Source organism: Prionailurus viverrinus, chromosome E2 (assembly GCF_022837055.1).
Source record: "Prionailurus viverrinus isolate Anna chromosome E2, UM_Priviv_1.0, whole genome shotgun sequence".
Taxonomy (NCBI): Eukaryota; Metazoa; Chordata; class Mammalia; order Carnivora; family Felidae; genus Prionailurus; species Prionailurus viverrinus.
The window spans coordinates 45,447,676-45,470,261 of record NC_062575.1 but is presented as its reverse complement, the minus strand read 5'-3'; the positions used below and the strand labels follow the sequence as shown (position 1 = coordinate 45,470,261).

General features: G+C 36.2%; 2 protein-coding genes across 3 annotated transcripts in view; one reads left to right on the top strand and one right to left on the bottom strand.

Moving 5' to 3' along the window:
- Positions 1-1,275: 1,275 nt before the first annotated feature.
- ZNF567 (zinc finger protein 567) lies at positions 1,276-21,069 on the top strand. Its single transcript, XM_047836789.1, has 6 exons — positions 1,276-1,413; positions 3,251-3,324; positions 3,576-3,687; positions 12,706-12,832; positions 13,098-13,184; positions 17,310-21,069. The coding sequence occupies exons 3-6, from the start codon at positions 3,661-3,663 to the stop codon at positions 19,028-19,030; spliced, it is 1,962 nt and encodes a 653-aa protein (XP_047692745.1). The 5' UTR covers positions 1,276-1,413; positions 3,251-3,324; positions 3,576-3,660; the 3' UTR covers positions 19,031-21,069.
- ZFP82 (ZFP82 zinc finger protein) overlaps positions 10,595-22,586 on the bottom strand; it is a 32,643-nt gene continuing 20,651 nt past the window's right edge. For both annotated transcript variants that reach the window (XM_047836992.1, XM_047836991.1), the window contains one exon: positions 10,595-11,263. In XM_047836992.1, coding sequence (XP_047692948.1) covers positions 11,223-11,263 — 41 coding nt within the window. In that variant the 3' untranslated portion in view covers positions 10,595-11,222. The remainder of the gene's footprint in view (positions 11,264-22,586) is intronic.

Genomic DNA, 22,586 nt, shown 5'->3' with positions numbered 1-22,586 from the left:
TGTGTGTACAATCCGCAGTAATTCGTGAATGTTATTATGTGACTGAGACGGAGCGCTTGAGAAATTGGGTGCATGACCAGTTAAATATGTATTGTTTCGATTATCTGAATACTGGCATTTTATATGCTTATAGATTTCACTCTATGGCAACTGGATAAGTGAAATAGAGATTTTTTTTTTTAATTTTTTTTCAACGTTTATTTATTTTTGGGACAGAGAGAGACAGAGCATGAACGGGGGAGGGGCAGAGAGAGAGGGAGACACAGAATCGGAAACAGGCTCCAGGCTCTGAACCATCAGCCCAGAGCCTGACGCGGGGCTCGAACTCACGGACCGCGAGATCGTGACCTGGCTGAAGTCGGACGCTTAACCGACTGCGCCACCCAGGCGCCCCTAGAGATTTTTTTTGATGGAGAGGAGGAAGTAAAATAAAAATAATTTTCAGATGGTAGGATTGTATATTGGGAAACCCCACACTGACTAATGATTGGTATGTTGAAATGAGTAGGACACCATAAAAAATTGGGCAAGACACAAAAAATTTCTCCCCTAACTGCCACTCAAAGTTTCTATTTGGGTGAATCCCTTTTTTTCCCTGCTGCTACTGGATGCATTGCGAGACAGATTGAGTAATTTCTTTGCTCATTCTGAAGACTGAATCTGTTGAACATTTAAATACAAGACCAGTCTCATAATAACTATTTAACTAGTTAAATAAAATATTCACTATAGGGGCGCCTAGGTGGCTCAGTTGGTTGAGCATCCGATTCTTGGTTTCAGTGCAGTTCACGATCTCACAGTTTGTGGGTTCGAGCTCCACCTCGGGCTCTCTACTGACAGTGCAGATCCTGGTTAAGATTTCTCTCTCCCTCTCTCTCTGCCCCTTCCTGGCTTGCTCTCTCTTTCCTTCTCAAAAAATAAACAAATGAATATTTTAAAAAACATTCACTATAGACACCAATACTTCAAACTTGTTTTAAATAAAAACCCTCCCTCCTACTGGAAGCCTGCCTGGGAAAAGGGTACATGATCAGCTTCTTCTCTAATTCTTCAACCTCTATTTTGTCTCTACTTCCTCTAGGTGGGTAGTCTCTGGCTGGAATGGATTGGGAGCTGGAAAACAAGAGACAAGAAGTTAGGGACAAGAAGAGGCTAACATGATTGGTACCATTATAATTTATTGTAAGTCATCTCTTACCTTCTGAGAGAACCCACTGCTGGGAACTTCCAGATACACTTCCCTTCTTATGGGTACAGCCACTTCTCCAGCTGTCTTCTCAATGTTTCCTCTGGGCATGCAGTTGGCCACCTGCTCTGGTGGGTCTTGTTGTCTCTCCAGTGAGTCCTCTTGGACAAGAGAATCCAAGCCATTCCAGGCAGGCTCCATCCATGGGTTGCCCATCTAGAGCTCAGGTGAGAATTAGCCCCTTAGTCACTTTGCCCTCTCAAATCCTGAAATATATACATTTTTCCCCAAAACTGTCTTTACCACTTTGTTTCCCAGTGACATCAGCATCTGAGGGGCCCCTTGTTTCTTATAAGAAAGCACCCACTTTTCTTCGCCTGGAAAACTATGTCCTAAAAAATAGTTTACTCTCTTAGACAAAGTAGGAGTTAAATTAATGGTAGCAAAACTTTATGTTTTTTATAAGACTTTATTTTAGAATGAGGGACACTTAGAAGCTTGCTTTCCTCACCATCTTTGGAACATCTGCTGAGACTGAGAGAAAAATTTATAAGTTACCATGCTGTTATAAACAGTGACAACAATTAGAAAATTCAGAAGTTTGTTGGAAAAATCATTGACAAATCAGTAAGCTTCATTTATATATGCGTGCTTATGTGTATATATATGTATCAGAAAACTATGGAAAATGACCAATGGTCATCAAAAATATGAGATACAAAGAATTTCATAATGTATAAGTAAAATAATTCTTTTAATGTTTCTAAGGGACTTAAAAAATAAGACTTGAATAAAAGAACAGGAAGACATGTGACAAAGTGTCAAAACTCCCTAACATTTCATGCAATTCCATTAAATTTTCAGTAAAAATTTTGAATTTTCTACGAGAAATTTCTAAGAACTAAAGTTCTTATGAGAATATGAATAAGCCAAAAATTCTGAAAGAAAATAATGAAGGGGGAAGTAGCTCTACCTGATACTAAAATATGTTTTAAAACTAATAACTGCCGAGTCATCTTTGCAATTAAATGAACAGATCAGTAAAACTAAATATAAAATCCAGATCTACTCAGATATATAAAGGAAGTAAGGTATATGGCTTGATCTTAGCCAAAAGGCCAAGAAGCAATAAAGATGGCAGTTTTGATGAGTGGAGGAAACAGTAGATTATTGAACACCTGACAATATTAAACCAATGGCCAATAATCTGTTGAAAGTTTTTGGGTTTTTTGGGGTTTTTTTGTATTTAAGTAGGCTTCATGCCCATTGCAGAGCTCAGTGCAGGGCTTGAACTCATGACCGTGAGATCAAGACCTGAGCTGAGATCAATAGTTGGACGCTTAGCCGACTGAGCCACCCAGGCACCCCTGCTATAAGTTATTTTTGCATGGCAAAAACAAAGTCAAATGAGAAACTATAAATTATTTGAAGTGAATACAGTACTTCCTTCCTTAAAAAAAAATCCAATAACCAATCTAGAAAATAAAAATCTAATAGAAAAGTGAAAGAATTATAAGAGACCATTAACAGATGAGAAACTAAGGATGTTTTTTAAACTTAGGAAAAGAAGCTTATTTTCTCTTATAATAGGAAAAATAAAACCCAGAACCACAATTTCTACCTATTACATAGGCATGCATCAAGAAGTTGGTATCGGTAGCATTTATCAAGGTATTGGCATACATCAAGAAGTTGGTATTGGTAGCATTTATCAAGGTGTATCAGTATATTCTCATATATTGCTGGTGATAGTGTAAATGGTAGAGCCTTCTGGAGAGCAGCTTGAAGGTAGGCTGCTAAGAGAGAAAAATTAGTGTTAGAAAGGAGGGGAACTTGCCCAAAATCTAACCTCTTGCCCAAGAGCCTCTATCTCTGGATTTTGGGATAAAATAAGATTTGTCTAGCTTATTGTCCTTCCTGTAAATTATGTGGAATGTGCAGAATGGTCAAAGGCCAAAGCAAGGGAAACGGAGGCGATTTCAATTGAAACTTAAGTCATAAGAGAGCTATAAGTCGTGTATAGTGTCATTTTGGCTTCTTTTCATCTTGGCTTTGCCTTCTTAGGAACTGCCTCTTTTCCAAAGAGGAACCCAAAGGAAGACTGGTCACCTCTTGCAAATCTCAAAACCATGGCTCAGGTGAGGTGATGGTTCCTCTCTCTTTTCCAAAATAATCTTTATTTTTTTTATTTTTTTTTTAAGGATATTTGAGCATTTGCCTTTCCTGTACCAAATCCTCCTGCCTATCTTCCCCTTCAGGAAAGTGTCCCCATTTCTTTCCATATTGGCCAGATAAGCCTTTTCCTTCCACAAATGCTCCTTCTAATTTTAACTAATTTTCACACATTAAGTGGGTTTATCATTAAACATCTTTCTTTGTCTTCTCCCAGAAGCAGAGCTGGGACAAAAATGCATTTCCTCAAATGAGAATATATTACTGCATGAACTTTGCTTGTTTAAATAAAAACAGTCAAGATGGAGATGGAATTGATGTTGCTTTTAGTAAGTAGCAAGGACTATTGTCTTGAGGCTTTAAGGAAAGAGTTATGCTTGGCAAATTGTACAAAGAACAGAGAATCTTGCTTTTCTCCTGTCTGATCCTCCAGTTTTGCCCATAGCTGCTAACAATTCCTAAAAATCCATGGCCTGCCAATAACACTCCCCCATTATGCTAATGGTGTTCCTATTTTTAAACTTCTCTAATTTTATATTTGGATGCAGGGGAAGTAAATATATATGCTTGGATCACCATACTGAATTACAAGTATAACTCTTGAAATATCCTGCCCTTGGTTTCAAAGATGTTGTTATCTCTTGGTTCTTTCAGAAATGTCATCTTTATATCTGGACCTCTTAAATACTACTGTGCTCCAGATTCTTTTATTATTATAATTTTTTTATGTTTATTTATTTTTGAGAGAGAGAGTGCGAAGGGCAGAGAGAGAGACACACACACACACACAAAATCTGAATTGGGCTCCAGGCTCTGAGCTGTCAGTGCAGAGCCTGATGGGGCTCAAACCCACAAACAGTGAGATCATGACCTAAGCCGAAGTCGGACACTTAAACCAACTGAGCCACCCAGGCGCCCCTGTACTCCAGATTCTTTATTGGTTCTCTTCTTTTTTCATTTCCCTGTTCCTATTCAGAGTCTACCACCGTTATTCTAATGCTCACATAATTGTAAACGTAAACCTCTGTTCTGAGTGTCAAAACCATATCCAATCTCCAACTAAAAATCACCACCTGCATATTCCGCAGATACTTCAGGCACATGCCCAAGATTTATCTCATTATCTCCTGCCCATCGTGTTCTTTTTTGTTTTGTTTTCTATCTGCTTTTGGCCCAGTCCCATACCCACCTGCTAATATAATATAGCTAGCTTGAGTTAAATAAATGTCTCTCTTCCACTATGCAATTTAGTGGTGATTTTATTCCTTATACCACAGTTGCCTTCATCTCCCTTGATATCTTTATTTTGAGTGCCTCTCTCATATCCTGGTCACTTGTTTTCCCATATAACACCTTTGCTCCTTTTCCAGTCCTCCAAGTGCTCACCCCACTGCTCACTTATGGATCTTTGTGTTTCTTATGCTTTTCTGTTTAACTTTGTGTGTGTGTGTGTGTGTGTGTGTGTGTGTGTGTGTGTAATATACGTAGTGTAAAATTTCACCATTTTAGCCATTGTTGAGTGTATAGTTTAGCCCCATGAAATACATTCAGCGTTGTGTAACCAGTACCACTATGTATTTCTAGAACTTTTTCATCATCCCAGACAGAAACTCTGTACTTATAACATTAATCGGTGACTGTTAACCTTATACTTTTTATAGCATCAGAACTAAAGCACATTAGAAGAATGTATAAAGATAGCCCTTTAGGGGAGTGGAAGATGTTAAAATATTAACAGTTTAAATTCAATAATAGTAATCAATGATAATAATGGTTTTCCAATTCACGAATATGATGTACATCTCCTTTTATTTAAGATCTTTAAACTCTCTGTAATGTTTTGTTGTTTTCAGTGTACAGTCTTACACGTTTTATTATATTAATCCCTGGGTATTTTTTTTATGCTATTGTAAATGCTATTCATTTTTATTTCAAATTTTCACTGTTCACCGCTAATATATGAAAACACAATTGATTTTTGTATATTGATCTGCAATCTTTCTAAAGTCACTTATTCTAGTAATTTTTTGTATTCTTTAGGATTTTCTACATAGATAAGCATGTCATATGTAAATAATGACTGCTTGCCTTCTTGCTTTTCAAACTGTGCATCTACTGCATTGTCTGGAACCTTCAGTATAATGTTGAATAGAAATGGTGAGAACAGACATTTGTGCCTTGTTCCTGCCTTAGGGGAAAGGGATTCAGAGTTTCACTATTAAGTATGATATTAGCTATAGATTTTGCATTGATTTATCAGGTTAAAGAAGTTCCAGTTTGCTGATAGTTTTTATCATGAGAGGGTGCTGAATTTTTTCAAAAGTTTTTCTTCATCTATTGGTTATTCCCCATTATTTGGCTTTTCTCTCTCTCTCTCTCTCTCTCTCTTTTAGTGTTTATTTATTTTTGAGAGAGAGAGCATAGGAGCAGGGCGGGCGGAGAGAATCCGAAGCAGGCTCCAGGCTCTGAGCTGACAGCACAGACCCCAATGCGGGGCTTAAACTCACAAACCATGAGATCATGACCTGAGCCAAAGTTGGACACTTAACCGACTGAACCACTCAGGTGCCCCTTCTCTTTTTTCTATTAACACCATGAATTATATTGATTTTGAAGTGTTCAGCCAACTTAGAAGCTCTAGCTCTAGGATAAATCCCACTTATGTAATGTTTGATGAATTTGCTAATATAGTACATTGTTAAGGAGTTGTTTGTGGTTCATAAAGAATTTGGTCTATATTTTTTCTTGTAATACCTTTGTTTAGTTTTCATATCAGGATAATTCTTTTAAAATAAGTTGGGAAGTATATGCTCTTATTTTCTAAAAGAATTTGTGTCAATTAGTACTATTTCTTCTTAAAGTGTTTGTTAGAAATCACCAGTGAATAAATCTTTAAAAATTAAAAAATAAAAACAGAGGGGCGCCCAGGTAGCTCAGTGGGTTAAGTGTCCAACTTTGGCTCATGTCATCATCTCATGGTGTGTGAGTTTGAGTCCCATATCGGGCTCTGTGCTGACAGGCCAGAGCCTGGAGCCTGCTTCAGATTCTGTCTCCCTCTCTCTCTGCCCCTCCCCTGCTCATGCTCTGTCTCTCTCTCTCTCAAAAATAAAACATTAAAAAAAAATTTTTTTAATAAATAAAAACAGAGGGAGGGAAACCATAAAAGACTCTTAAATACAGAGAACAATCTGAGAGCTGCTGGAGGGGAGGTGGGTGGGGAAATGGATTAAATGGATGATGGGCATTAAGGAGGACACTTATTGAGATGAGCACTGAGTGTCATATAAGAGATGAATACCTGGGTTCTCCTGAAGCCACTACATAACCACACTGTATGTTAACTAACTTGAAAATGAATAAGTAATAATAATAATATATTTTAAAAAAGAAGAATTCACCAGTGAAGCCATGTTAACCTGGAGATTTTTTTGTGGGAACGGGTTTAACTAGCAGCTCAATTTCCTTGGTAGAATTAGGGATATTCAGGTTATCAGGGTGCTTTCTTCAGTGAGCTTTTATAGTTTGTATCTTTCAAGGAATTTGTCAAATTTATTGACAAAGTTGTCAAAAATATACTCTTTTTATCCTTTTGATATTTGTGTAATCTGTAGCAATGCCCCTCTTTCATTTCTGCTGTTGATAATTTGTGTCTTATTCTTTTCCTTGGTCAGTTGCCTAGTTTTACCAATTTCATTTGTCATTTCAAAGTACCAGCTTTGGGTTTCATTGGTTTACTCCATTGTTTTTCTGTTTCCTCTTTCTTCACATCTTTTTTGTTTCCTTTTTTTTTTTTTCCTCAATACTTGGGTTTAATTAAGTCATTTTCTAGTTTTGAGAGAGAGGGACAGCATGAGTAGGGAAGTAGCAGAGAGAAGGAGACACAGAATCAGATGCAGTCTCTAGGCGCTGAGCTGTCACCCAGAGCCCAATGCAGAGATTGAACCCACAAGCAGTGAGATCATGACCTGAGCTGAAGTCAGACTTTTAACTGACTGAACCACCCAGGTGCCCCAAAACTTCTGTATCCTTGTTGATTTTCAGTCTATTTGTGTAGCAATCACTGAGAGAAGAAAGCTGAAATCTTCAGTTATAATTTTGGTTTTGTCTGTTTTTCCTTTTCTATCAGTTTTTACTTAATGTATTTTTAAGTTCTGTTTTTAGGTGCATTCACATTTAGAATTGTTACATTCTCTCATGAATTGATCCCCTCTGTTATTTTGAAATGCCTTATTTAATCCCTGATAATATTCTTTGTGCTGAAATTTGTATTGTTTGATATTATAGCCAATTTAGCTTTCTTATGATTAGTATTTACACGGTATACATGTTTTCCATCCTTTTTAAAATTTTTTAAGTTTACTTATTTTGAGAGAGAGAGAGAGAGCAAGTGGGGTAGAGGCAGAGAGAATGGAGGAGAGAATATCAAGCAGACTCCACAGGGTCAGCATAGAGGCCGATGTAGGGCTCAAACTCACAAATTGTGAGATCATGACCTGAGCCCAAACCAAGAGTTGGACGCTTAATTGACTAAGCCACCCAGGTGCCCCTCCATCCTTGTACTTTAACCTTCCTATGTTTTCATATTTATAGTGAGCCTCTTGTAGATAGTATATAGTTTGTCCTTTTTAAAAATTTTTTACTTTTAAGTAACCTCTACACCCAATGTGGAGCTCCAACTAACAACCCCAAGATCAAGAATCACATGCTTGACTGACTGAGTGGTACCCCTGTAGAGCATCACTTTAAAGACAATATATGCAAATCTCAATAAAAAGAAATCATATGGAGCATCTTCTCTAACCACAATTGAATTAAATTAGATGTCAATAAAAATAACATACCTAGACTAGGCCCAAATGTTTGGAAATTAAACAATATGCTAATTTTTAAAAAAATGTTTATTTATTTTGGAGAGAGTGTGAGTGGGGAAGGGGTAGGGAGAGAGGGAGACAGAATCTGAAGCAGGCTCCAGGCTCTGAGCTGTCAGCACAGAGCCCAACACAGGGCTCAAACCACAAGCCACTAGCTCATGACCTGAGCCGAACTTGGACGCCCCAACAATATACTACTTCTGAGTAATCAATTTTGGGTCAAAGAATAACCAAAAAGAAAATTTTCATAAAATTAATGAAATTTATGGCTAACATCATACTTAATGGTGAACGACTGTTTTCCCTCCTAAGATCAGGAGCAAGACAAGGATGTCTACTTTAACGCTTCTATCAACACTGTAGATGTGTAAAGAATGAAAAAGAAATATAAGGCATATAGACTAGAAAGGGAGAAGGTAAACTGTATTTGCAGATAATATGACCAGGTTATGTAGGAAGTATTAAGGAATTTACAAAAAAAAAAAAGTACTAGAAATAAAAAGTGAATTCAGCAAGGTCACTTATATCAAAATACAAAAATCAATTCTATTTTTATATACTAACAACAAAAAATTGAAAATGAGTTTAAAGAATAAAATTAACAAAACATTTACAAGACCTGTACACTGAAAACTACAAAACACTGCTGAGAGAAATTTAAGAAGACCTAAATAAGCATACATAAGGTCCATGGATTGGAAGACCTACTACTGTTAACATATCTGTTATCTCCAACCAATTTATAAAGTCTTTCAAAACTCAATCAAAATCTAAGTAAGTTGTTTTATAAAGATTGATAAGTTGATTCTAAAATTAACCTGGAAATGTAAAACACCTAACATGTCTAAACAGGTTCTAAATGACAGTGTTGGAAGATTATTAATGGTGCTCTACAGGGGCACCTGACTGACTCAGTCACTGGAGTATGTGATTCTTGATCTCAGGGTTGTAAATTGGAGCCCCATGTTGGGTATAAATCTGTCCAGATTTTCCTCCCCTTTGTACTGACAAACATTTACATCAACTATGGTTTTGGACTTTTTTAAGTCTCATTTTACTTTTGTCAATTTTTGCTTTATGTTTTTTGAAACTCTTGTTATTTAAATATATATACATTTGTAATTGTTCTAGTTTCCTGGTGTATTTACTTTTTCATCAATATAAAATGCCTCTCTTTGTCTGCAGTAGTAACATTGCTCAACTTTCCCATGTGTAGTGTTTGTACGTCATTTTCCATCCTTTACTTTCAGCCTATTTGTGTCTATGGTATTTAAAATATGTCTCTTGTAGGGGCGCCTGAGTGGCTCAGTTGGTTAAGCTTCCTATTCTTGATTTCAGCTCAGGTCATGATCTCATGGTTCATAAGATTGAGCCCTGTGTCAGGCTCTGAGCTGGATGTGGAGCCTGCTTGGGTTTTTCTCCCTTTCTCTCTGCCCCTTCCCCAGTTGTACACATGCATGTGCTTGCTCTCTCTCTCTCTCTCTGTCTCAAAATAAATAAACTTTAAAAAATAAAATATGTCTCAGAATTATATTAAATCTTGCTTTTTCATGCATTCTAATATCTTGGTCATTTTATTGGAATGTTTGGTCCATTTATATTTAATACAATTAGAGGTAAATGGATTTAGGGCTGCCATTTTGCTGTTTTGTTTTCTAAATGCTTAACCTATGTTTTTAATCCTTTTAAATATACTTTATATTTCAAGGCAGTTTTAGGTTCATGACAAAATTGTAGAGTTTCCACTACCGTCTGCCCCCATACATGATTAATAGCTTCTCCATTATCAATATCTTGCACCAGAGTGTACATTCATTACAATGAACCTACATTGATACATAATTCCAAAGTCCAATAGATTTTGGCAAATATATGACATTCTGCCATTACAGTATTATACAGAATAGTTTTAGTGCCCTAAAACTTTTAGGGTTACACCTTTTTGTCCCTTCTTTTTTTACTGTCTCCAGAGTTTTGCCTTTCCAGAATGTCATACAGTTGGAATTATACGGACTTTTCTGATGGGCTTCTTGCACCTACTAATGTGCATTTAAGTTTCCTCCTAATCTGTTTTTATTCATCTCTTCGTATATACTGTTGTATTTTTTATCAATCAAATACATGTTAATGGTTCATTTTCATTCTTCTCTTGACTTTTATTTATTTATTTATTTATTTATTTATTTATTTATTTTAATGTTTTATTTATTTTGAGAGAGACAGAGAATGCCAATGCAAGAGGAGCAGAGAGGAAGAGAGAGAAGCCCAAGCAGGGTGGACACTCATCATGGAGCCTGACACAAGGCTTGATTCCATGACTGTGAGATCATGACCTGAGCTAAAAATCAAGAGTTGGACACTCACCAACTGAGCCACCCAGGCACCCCTCCTCTATTGACTTTTTAGTTGTATCTATTTCTATGCCCAGGTTTTCCATTAGTTCTTTGAAGACATTAAGAGCAGCTGCTTTGAAGCTTTTTTTGGTGGTTTTTTTTTGGGCAAAATTCAACATTGGGACCCACTAGGGATTAATTTCTGTGACTGGCTTTTTCTGAATATGAGTCATATTCTCCCTTGTTTTGTTTGCATATTTAGTAATTTTTACTAGAAATCTGGATATCATGAATAATATAGTAATCTGATACTGTTATGTCTTTTTTCTGAGGATTATTGGTTTTTTTGTCCTGGCAAGCAACTAACTTGCTTGAAATTGAACTTTAAACTCTGCACCAACCCCAAGTATGAAGCAGCTGATATGTCAGCTCAGTTCTTTAAGCTTCTAGCTGCTGCTTTTGACCCTGGCCCCCTTAGGTGAGGGGAGATAGGTTCTCCTTGTGTTCATATATATTAGCTCTCAGTTAAGGAATTGGTGAGAGTTTATACTTAGATTTTGGGACTTACTTTCAGTAGGCCTGTTTCTTCCAGTGTTCCACTCCTTATACTTCCTGCTGCTTTGTGAGCTGCAACTTCTGACACCTCAATCCAGTAAGACTTCAGTTTTCTTCTGCTTGTGCTATGATCAGGTTGTATAATACTGGTAATCAAAAATGCCAAAATCTCAGAATCTCACTAGATGCACTTCTATTTTTCAAAACTCTTTTTTGGTATCTTTCTGTCTGCTTTTTCCTAAGTCCTCCCTGATGTCTCCAACAATTGCTTAGTTTAATTATCAATGTGGTGTTCTGGCAGTGTTTATACTCAGATTTTGGTTCTCATCCTTTCTATAGTTCTCTCATTTGAAGAATTTATTTCTAAATCTCGAGCTCAGCTGCCTTAACAGCTATGGGGTTTCTGGTACCTTCATGCAAAAAAGCCATGGATTGAACAATTCTTACCCATCACGGTTGCTATCCTTTAAGGATAAGCTCTCCATTGGGGCACCTGGGTAGCTCAGTCGGTTGAGCATCCGACTTTTGATTTCAGCTCAGGTCATGATTCCAGGGTTGTGGGATCAAGCCCTGCGTCGGGCTCCACACTGAACATTTAGCGTGCTTGGGATTCTCTTTCTGGCTCTGCCCCTTTCCCCAGCTCATGCTCTCCCTCTCTCTCTCAAGTAAAAAAAAAAAAAAAAAAAAAAAAAAAATCAATTTTTTTAAAAAAGGTTAAGCTTGGGGCGCCTGGGTGGCTCGGTCGGTTAAGCGTCCGACTTCGGCTCAGGTCATGATCTCATGGTCCGTGGGTTCGAGCCCCGCGTCGGGCTCTGTGCTGACAGCTCAGAGCCTGGAGCCTGTTTCAGATTCTGTGTCTCCCTCTCTCTGTGACCCTCCCCCATTCATGCTCTGTCTCTCTCTGTCTCAAAAATAAATAAACGTTAAAAAAAAATTTTTTTTTAATAAATAAATAAATAAATAAAAAAGGTTAAGCTCTCCTTCAATTTTTGCTTGCTTTGATTGCTTCCAGTTCCATCTATGAGTTGTTATATGTTGTGTTCAGACATATATATTATGTTAAGTATAAATGATTATCTGAGGGATCATTTTCTTGATCAATTGACTGTATTATTTTTGGATGCCAGAAGTTGCTCCCATGCATTTTTAAACCATATTTTTTCTGCATAATACATTAATCTTGACAGAGAAAAGTTTTACCTCCTCAATTGTGTTGCCCTTGTAATATATCACATCTTGTACATTCTTCTCTTGTAGTACCTGTAACACCTTCAACCAGGTGTATGTTTAAACATACTTTCTTGAAGGCTTTGAGGCTATGCAGGGACAGTGTTTTGTATGTCTTGGCACTCCAGTAAACTAATGCAGTTTGGGGGTACAAAGTGACTTTACATAAATATTTGTGTGATGAATTATTAAGTAAATTCAGTGGCAGGTACTTCTGTCTTTTGTTTACCTTACAATATAAATTACAAAACAAAAATGATTAGCTTTTTTTACATTGATATGAATGCCCCAAAGGAACAGATCAAAAGTAGTCCCCGATATCTAGTCAGCTTATTCTGATCACAGTTCCAATCCGTTGCAGGCATCAGTGTCATTCAAAGATGTGACTGTTGACTTCTCTCAGGAGGAGTGGCAGCACCTGGATCCTGCTCAGAAGACTCTCTACATGGATGTGATGTTAGAAAACTATTGCCACCTCATCTCTGTAGGTAAGAAAAACTCTCTTTGAAACTTTCAGTAGCATGCATTTCCTTTCAAAGTGCCTGAATTATGTGTGATCTTGTGTTTCAGGGATAAGATTGATGAATTCTTTTTTTGTTTGCAGAAAGGATAATTTTTTACTTGCCCAGAGCAAGGCATTAAGTTTACTCTTACACAAAGAAGTATCTTAATTTGCAGTATTGAAAATGTACTTTACTAATTTTTCAAATGTATTGAAGCCTAAACAACTTACTCCAAATTTTTCTTTGTCAGGGTGTCACATGACCAAACCTGATGTGATCCTCAAGTTAGAACGAGGAGAAGAGCCATGGACATCATTTACAGGTCATACCTGCTTAGGTGAGTTTCTGACTCTTCAGGTAGATGAAATCTAATGGAGAATAAATTTTAAAATAGTCATGCGGTAGGTGGCACCTTCGAAATATGCCACCTGGTGTAGGAGTGTCTTTTTAAAGGCTCCTAACCTTTGAAATGATCATTATTCCTGCAAAACTTAAATCAAACTTTTAAATACAACTCTCCCAATATAATATTCTTTTCTAGTTTGCTTGATGTTATCAAAGATAGTTGCCACTCTTAATCAAAATGTATTATAAACCTTCTTTTTAGATCTTTTTTCTTGTTTTGTGTCTTTTTCTAACTTCAGTCTCTTCTTGACATTGTATATTTTCTTTTGAACATTGTTAAATCTGTTTTTATAAGAGAGAAAATTCTTGTTTAATGTTTTTCTTCTCAGTTGCTTTCCATTTTTTTCTTTTTCTTTCTTTTAATTGCCTCAGGTTTGTTTTCTGTGCTAAGTCTAAGATCCCCTTCTCACCACAAATATAGCTGTTAATTTTAAAACTTACTTGCTTTGGCCCAGATTGATAATTCCACAGTTATCATTCTCTTCTATTAAACTTTTGTGGTTCACTTTATATGACAGATCATCATTCCTGAAATCAACCCTTCATTTGGGTAAAGCATTGACTTATTCTTATCCTGGTTCTCTGAGTGATTATTTCCAAGTTGGTCTATTTTCTTCATCACTGGACATACTGCCTGGTAATACCTGGCACATAATGGTCATTGATACATATATTTTTAAATGTATGTTGTTTCACTAGACTCTCAGTCTTATTTCTCTGATTTGACCTCAAAGGATCTGCCTTTAAATTATGGTAATCTCATCCATTCTGAGGACGGAAGGTCTTTGTTTTATGTAGAGGTCTGTAACACTGACATACTCAGTGCATTTCTCCCACCTTCACTATAGTACTTCAAGGGTTCTGCACTCTGATGTTTCACCTATTTTGTGACATGTTAGATATGAAAATCACAAACTTTCCTACCCTTTAAATTCTTCCCCACTGTCTGTTTCCAAATATTTTATTTTTACCATGATACCAGCTTTCTCTGTCTCTATCATCATCTCTTATGAATCTCTTCACAATCTGTGTTATGTTTATCAGCCTGTGAAATGTATTTACGTTTTCTCATATTTTCATTTTTCACTGACCTCATACAAAATAACAACTATCTTATTTCATGTCTTGACTACCATAATTACAGCTTGGCTTTGCTATAATTTTGTCCTAATTCTTTCAATTTATATTGTTACTTTTCTGACAAGAGATATCATTGCTTGTTCCCTATTATTATATGAAATTGAAATTCTTCATTCAAGGACTGCTATAATAAGCCCTCATCTGGTCTTTTCAACTTTATTTCTCTCCATTATGGAAAACTTTTGGTAATTTCCACTTGATATAGTCTCCTCAGTGTTCTCCACACATGTGTAATTTGTCATAATGCTTGTACTGTTCATTGTGTTGTGTTCTCCCTTCCATATACTATGTATCTTTTAAGTCTTGAGATTTCTTCTGCATAAACTATTCCTTAACCACTTCACATAGATTTTCTGAATTCCCATGCTACTTACCAACTCAGACACACACAACTCTTGAAAATAATTATGTAATTTGGTACCCAGTTATATGTGATTTATGCTTAAGGCTTTTTTAATTCAAAGATAAGATCCTCTGTATCTTTTTTGCTATAGTATATAATATTTTAAATATTCCATAGCTGCTCATTAACTTGAAGCTATACAGGCAAGTTACGCTTTTGCTCCATTCACAAAGCATGGTAAGCTCCTTCCAGATGTACCTGCTCAGGCCATGGCTGTATAGATTCTGATTGAAATTGTTGGATTCTGGGGCACCTGGGTGTCTCAGTCGGTTGAGCATCCGACTTCAGCTCAGGTCATGATCTCATGGTCTGTGAGTTCGAGCCCTGCATTGGGCTCTGTGCTGACAGCTCAGAGCCTGGAGCCTGCTTTGGATTCTGTGTCTCCCTCTCTCTCTGCCCCTCCCCTGCTCATGCTCTCTCTCTCTCTCTCTCTCTCTGTCAAAAATAAATAAACATTGAATTGGCTGGATTCTAACAAACACTACCTATCTAGGTAGGATATACAGTGTTAATGTAAACTCAGAAGAGTTCAAAGGAGATAATCAATAAAGTATTCCTTTCTATGGAAAAGGATTACTATCAAAATCTGCATCTTTCGGGGCGCCTGGGTGGCGCAGTCGGTTGAGCGTCCGACTTCAGCCAGGTCACGATCTCGCGGTCCGGGAGTTCGAGCCCCGCGTCGGGCTCTGGGCTGATGGCTCAGAGCCTGGAGCCTGTTTCCGATTCTGTGTCTCCCTCTCTCTCTGCCCCTCCCCCGTTCGTGCTCTGTCTCTCTCTGTCCCAAAAATAAATAAACGTTGAAAAAAAAAATTAAAAAAAAAAAAAAAATCTGCATCTTTCACAAAATATTTAAGACACGATTAAGCTTGTGAAAATATTTTGTTAAAATTACTTTCCTAGACCATAACCATTTTTAAGTTATAAAGAAATAGTGCTTAAAGTGGTAGGGGGAAATAAGTGAAGGATTTTTGGCATCATGGAACATAGCATTTTCTTGAAGATAATCTGAGTAGAAATAAGAATGGAAGGCAAGCCACTTGATTAAAAAGACATAAGCAAAGTATGTGATTAGGAGTAAGTGAGATATTTATAAGGCAAAAAAGATGAGGACTCACTTTTATGTGTGAAAGTTGTCAGATAGGTGGACAACCCTGAAAACTTGTTTGAATATGAAAAGTGAATCTCAGTGATTCAAAGTTTTGTTTACAGGAGAAATTCCTTATATGTTGGTGTTGAGAGTAATGGACTGAAGGAAGAAATAGATGTTTTGAACCTAAATTTAACATTATTTCACTAGATGTGGATGATTGCAAAATAACAGAAGTCAAATATAGCTATAAAATGTAAGAGAAATGAAGGTTAAAGTTAATCACTTAGAATGAGATGTAATCTTGTCCACCATGTGGAAAACTGGAGTTAAGAAAAGTTATGAGCACGTGGGTGGCTCAGTCAGTTAAACGTCCAAATCTAGATTTCAGCTCAGGTCACGATCTCACAGGAGATAGAGCCCCACATTGGGCTCTGTGCTGGCATTGTGGAGCCTGCTTAGGATTCTCTCTCCCTCTTTCTCTTTGTTCTTCCCCTGCTCTCTGTCTCTCTCTCTCTCTCTCTCTCTCTCTCTCTCTCTCTCTCTCTCTGTCTCTCTCAAAAATAAATAAACCTTTTAAAAAAAAAAAGAAAAGTTACTATATTGAGGAAAGACTTGTGGCAGTTTTTCCTTAAACCTGAAAAAGTAAGTCTGTGAAAAGAAATAGTTACAATTGATGGTCATGAGATTTTTGTTATTGAACCATTCTGAAAGGATTGGTAGTAATAGCAATAATGAATACACCAATAAATATACTCCTAGTCAGTTTTAAAGTTCCTGTTGGAAGTGTCTTCATAGCTCTTTTCTCACGGGAGAAAATGATAACCAATTATATGGAGGATTAAAGCCTAGGCTATAGGGTTGTCTTTTAAACACTAGGAAATTACTTGATACTTGGAAAGATTAATGAGCCATTGATGGGTACATAGTAGGCGGTGGTGGAATAACTGGAAATGTTTTGCCTCACAGTCTAGAGCTGAATGTATAAAAATATAGGCTCTGATCTGTGTTCTCCAAAAGCACTCCTTCCTCTAATATTTTTCTTGAATAAGCTTTTTTACTAATTTTTCTTGTCCATCCTACTTAAAGTTTACTGCCCTTGAAAGGTTCACTTCATTGCTTCCAAATCCACCTGTCCAAACATCAGTCTCTCTTTCACCATTCTTTGTCTTCTCACTGCTTGGTGTATTCATTTAACTTTCTGTATGAAGTTCTGATACAAAGTGCAAAAGTTACTAGCGTTCATTGCTTAATTTTTCATTCTTGTCCACACCGAGGCAGAGTTTTTCTTTAGGCTTTGTGTCTTTTCCCTGGCAAGGAATAATTTGTCCAGGGTCTTTTTTGATCTCATATACTAGACACCAGTACAATTTCTTTCCATAGCAAATATGTGAAGATTCACAAATTGTTATTATATTCTTTTGTAGAAGAAAATTGGAAAGATGAAGACTTTTTAGTGAAATTCAAGGAATACCAAGATAAGTTTTCTAGATCAGTTGTATTCATCAACCACAAAAAACTGATTAAAGAGAACAGTAATGCATATGAAAAGACATTTACTTTAAGCAAAAACCCTATTAATTCAAAAAATCTACCTCCTGAATATGATACTCATGGAAAGATTTTTAAAAATGTTTCAGAATTAATCATCAGCAATATAAGTCCTGCAAGAAAGAGACTTAGTGAGTATAATGGATATGGGAAATCACTTCTCAATACTAAACCAGAGACAGCTCAACCTGGAGTCAAATCCCATAATCAGCGTGGCAGGGTTGTCAGTCATAATGACGTACTTATACAATATCATAAGGTGGAAACTCCAGCACAGCCATTTGGATATAATGACTGTGAGAAAGCCTTCCTTAAAAAAGGAGAATTAATTACACATAATAGAGCTTACATAAGGGAAAACCCATCTGAATATAATAAAAGGAGAAGAACAACGAATATTGAAAAAAAACATACATGCACTGAATGTGGGAAGTCCTTCTGCAGGAAGTCAGTATTGATTCTGCACCAGGGAATTCACACAGAGGAAAAACCCTATCAGTGCCATCAATGTGGAAATTCATTTAGAAGGAAGTCATATCTCATTGATCATCAAAGAACTCACACAGGAGAGAAACCCTTTGTTTGTAATGAATGTGGTAAGTCCTTCCGCCTAAAGACAGCCCTCACTGATCATCAGAGAACACATACAGGGGAAAAATCATACGAATGTCCACAGTGTAGGAATGCCTTCAGATTGAAGTCACACCTCATACGTCATCAGAGAACTCATACAGGAGAGAAACCATATGAGTGTAATGACTGTGGGAAGTCCTTCCGCCAGAAGACAACACTCTCTCTACATCAGAGAATTCATACAGGAGAGAAACCCTATATTTGTAAAGAATGTGGGAAGTCCTTTCACCAGAAGGCAAACCTTACTGTACATCAGAGAACTCATACGGGGGAAAAGCCCTATATTTGTAATGAATGTGGGAAATCATTCTCCCAGAAGACAACCCTCGCTCTTCATGAGAAGACTCATAATGAGGAGAAACCCTATATTTGTAATGAATGTGGGAAGTCCTTTCGCCAAAAGACAACCCTTGTGGCACATCAGAGAACACATACAGGGGAAAAATCCTATGAATGTCCTCACTGTGGGAAGGCCTTTAGAATGAAGTCATACCTCATTGATCATCACAGAACTCACACAGGAGAAAAACCATATGAATGTAATGAATGTGGGAAATCCTTCAGTCAGAAGACAAATCTGAATCTGCATCAGAGAATTCATACAGGAGAGAAACCCTATATTTGTAATGAATGTGGGAAGTCCTTTCGCCAGAAAGCAACTCTCACTGTACATCAAAAAATACATACAGGACAGAAATCCTACGAATGTCCTCAGTGTGGGAAAGCCTTTAGCAGGAAGTCATATCTCATTCATCATCAAAGAACTCATACAGGAGAGAAACCATATAAATGTAATGAATGTGGGAAGTGCTTCCGCCAGAAAACAAATCTCATTGTACATCAGAGAACTCACACAGGAGAGAAACCCTATATTTGTAATGAGTGTAGTAAGTCCTTCAGTTATAAGAGAAACCTCATTGTCCATCAGAGAACTCACAAGGGAGAAAACATAGAAATTCAATAAATGATATGATCTCTTTGTGAAGCCTTTCCAAGTTATTGTAAAACTTTAGTTTAAGGAAAAAAAGCATGCTAAAACATTTTAATAAGGTAATTTTAATCACAAATGTAATAGTAGTTAAAGTACCAACCACAGAACTGTCTGCTGTTTACTAGCACATGTAATGGATATAATCATTGTTAATCGAACTTTATCAGAAATGAAGCTAATTTTTTAAGTTTTCAAGTTCTGTTCACTTAGATTATTTTTTTAAAGTGCTTACATAATATATGCAGAGGCAAGATACAAATGGTTATAATATCAGTCTCCATAAAAGAAAGAAAGTATGAAATATATTTCTCCTTGTGCTCTGGAATAAAGAATAACTGTTATTTCCCCAAAGATTACCATGTCCCTGGCTTATAACATCATGAAGCAGTCTTTGCATGTCTAAATTTTATGTTTTATCATATATCATGAATTATTTTGTGTCTTGTCTCAACATTTTTAAGATTCATACATTATTGCATGTGGCAGTAATGTATTCATTTTCACTGTGCATACTCTTCCATTTTAAGAATATACCACTATTTATCCTCTTGATGGATGTTTGTATTTTTATAAATTTGTGTTGTAATAAAAATACTGCTCTAAATGCTGTAAATATTCTGTGTATGTGTGTATGTATATTTCTGTTGATCTTATAGTAAGATGAATTACTCAGTCCAAGGGTGTATGTAAGTTTTTTTCAGCTATGGTAGATACTGCCAAACATCTCAGACCTTTCTTAATATGAGGTGATTAACTTTGGAAAGTAACAGCTCTGATTGTAAGCAATGTGGAGAAAGGTCTTTAGCAGTCATTCAACTAGAGAATTTTACTTTAAAAAATCCATATAATATTGTAATTGTAAGAAGACTGTTAGTCATGAATATCTGAATGTAACAAATCTAGAAAGACTCACTATGGCTTAAATTACACAAAGCTAGAGAATTCATATTGGAATGAATCCTATAGTTGTCATGATTATAGGAATACTTTTAGCCATAGCATACACCTTATTTAACACCATAGAATTCATACTAGAGAAAGGGAGGTTAAGAAATGACAAAGATGAGTAAAACTTGGGAATATAAGTCACAGTAGACAGAATTGTGAAATAACACACACACACACACACACACACACACACACACACACACAACTAAGCCTTTTATATATTTATCTCAGGAAGTGTGGGTCTCAATTCCCAATGGAAAAATCACTGGAGAGATATTGATGTTTTAGAATTGGAAATCTGCTAACACATTAATGTCTATAGCATCTTTTCTATGAAAATAGTAAGTTCAACACCTTGAACAGTTTTACTGAAGGCCCTTGATTATTTGTAACATATGTTTACTACATATATTGTTACTGTGTATAATAAAATGCATTTAAAATTTAAATAAGCTTACCCCCCGCCCCCAATTTGGGCCCTCTGCCTTACAGAAAGGGACAGCAATTGCCAGTGGATAGTAAATGGAAACCTGCTTGTCCAGGGCTTGTAGATAATTTGAGAGAGAAAAACAAAAAACGACAGTGGGTAATGAGCAAATTCAGACATGACAAATATTTAGACTTCAAAGGATCTAAAAATTATAGTGCCTTGTCTGACCAGACAGAACTTTGTGAAATTTAGTCTTTACTAGTAACTATTTACATTTCGAGGATTTGTTTGTTTCGTTTTGTGGTTTCTTTTTGAGGGCAGGATGAACATACTAAAAATAAGTAGGTAAGATTACAGGGTCTATATTCATAACCATGAGAACCTGGTAATAGTTTCATTTGAATAAATCTATATTTGTATATGAATTAATACTATTTATTATATGTTAACAATGGCAACTAACAATTATACTCAAGACGGAGGATGCAAATCTACCCTTTTTCCTGGATATTTAATGACTGGGGAGGTGTGGTATAACTGAATCTGTTCTAACCTCAACCAACCAATGTTGGGACTGTGAGTCACTTTTTCTTGGATATTCTACTCTCCTTTGTTTCGTCTCTCATATGTATTTCTGTGGCTGTCACAAAAATATAATTTATCTGGCATCCCTACATGTGCTATCCTGCCTCTTGATTTACTGATTATATTATGAAATAGCCATGTTTTATTTGCAGTAGAGCATTGTATGCATATTCTTAGTTTATTTTTATACATAGTACATAATATTCATGTTTTATAGGTCTTGTGTATGATATACTAGAAATTCTAGTGTACTAACAGACAGTGTTTTAAATGGCTAAGCTTAAAAGTACAATTATGAACTCATAGATGATTAGGCTGTTTCCTTACCTAAAAGAACTTCCAGTATAGGAGGTTATATAAACAAGTCATAAAAGTATTTGGATAGTAATCCTTGAGAATCTCTACATATTTATGCTCTTAGCTATTTCCCAAGATCTCCCCAATTTCTACTCCTATCATAGTTACTATACCCACCAAAATATATGTCACTTATAGGGGGAGATGGAATGGGTGTTATTAGAAGAGATACATTACTACTGTATTCATTGTAATGAAATTTTTTAAAATGAGTAGGCCAGTCCCAGACTCCTTTGGCATCCGAGGACAAACAGCAAATATCCTAAATCTATATGTCACATTTTAAACTTTCCTTATTCCCAATCCTATATTAATCCCTCCTCATGCAAATCTCTGGGATATAATATATCTCAGCTGAAGAGGGAAGGGGCAAAAAAGATATTATGCAAATGTTTGGCTGTAAAAAGTTACCCTACTTGAAATGTCTCTGCAAAAATTCAAAGTAATGGCAGATGCCATTTTCTGTATGATTTTTCTGTTTTTAAATTTATAATTTTTAACTTCCATTTGAAATCATATCCACTAAATTTAATTTTATAAATGTGCCACTTTATAAATATATTGCATTTTTGGTGTTGTTTTAACCACCAGATTTATGGTGATTTTTATGGCAGCCACAGCAAACTAACAAATTTTGGTACCAAGGAATGGGGCTCTGCTAAAACAAACACCTAAAAATGTGGAAGTAGGTTTGGATAATGGGTAGAGGCTGGAAGAATTTTAAGCCATATGATAGAAAAGCCTAGATTACCTTAAACAGATTGTTAGGGATGGTAAGGTGCAGGCTCAGGAAATAGCAGGATTGAGAAAGCTATTTTGTTTGAGGATACATGTGTCATGAACAGAATATTATTAGAAATATTAACATATAATGGTACTTCTGGTAAGGGCTCAAAAGAAATGTTAATATTGGAAACTGGTGGAAAGATCATTCTTACACAGTGGCCAAAAACGACTGAATTGTGGTTTATAGTTGTGTGAAAAGCAAACTTGTAGGTGATGGACTTGAATACTTGGCTGAGGAAATTTCCAAGGGAAATGTTGAAGGTGGGGCCTGGTGTTTTCTTGCTGCTTATTATAAAATATAAAAGGAAAGAGAAATTTAGGAAGGAACTATTATGCAAAAAGGAATCAAAGTCTGATTATTTGGGGGAATTCTCAGCCTATGCAAACTGCAAAGGATGTTGAAATTAGGAGTTCACTGGAGAA

What these genes read in the sequence shown, in the direction of transcription:
- ZNF567 (XM_047836789.1), top strand. Translation starts at nt 3,661, where the DNA reads ATGGAGATGGAATTGATGTTGCTTTTA. An exon ending in TGGAATTGATGTTGCTTTTA is followed by an intron (nt 3,688 to 12,705) that starts GTAAGTAGCAAG and finishes AATCCGTTGCAG; the next exon opens with GCATCAGTGTCATTCAAAGA. An exon ending in TTGCCACCTCATCTCTGTAG is followed by an intron (nt 12,833 to 13,097) that starts GTAAGAAAAACT and finishes TTTCTTTGTCAG; the next exon opens with GGTGTCACATGACCAAACCT.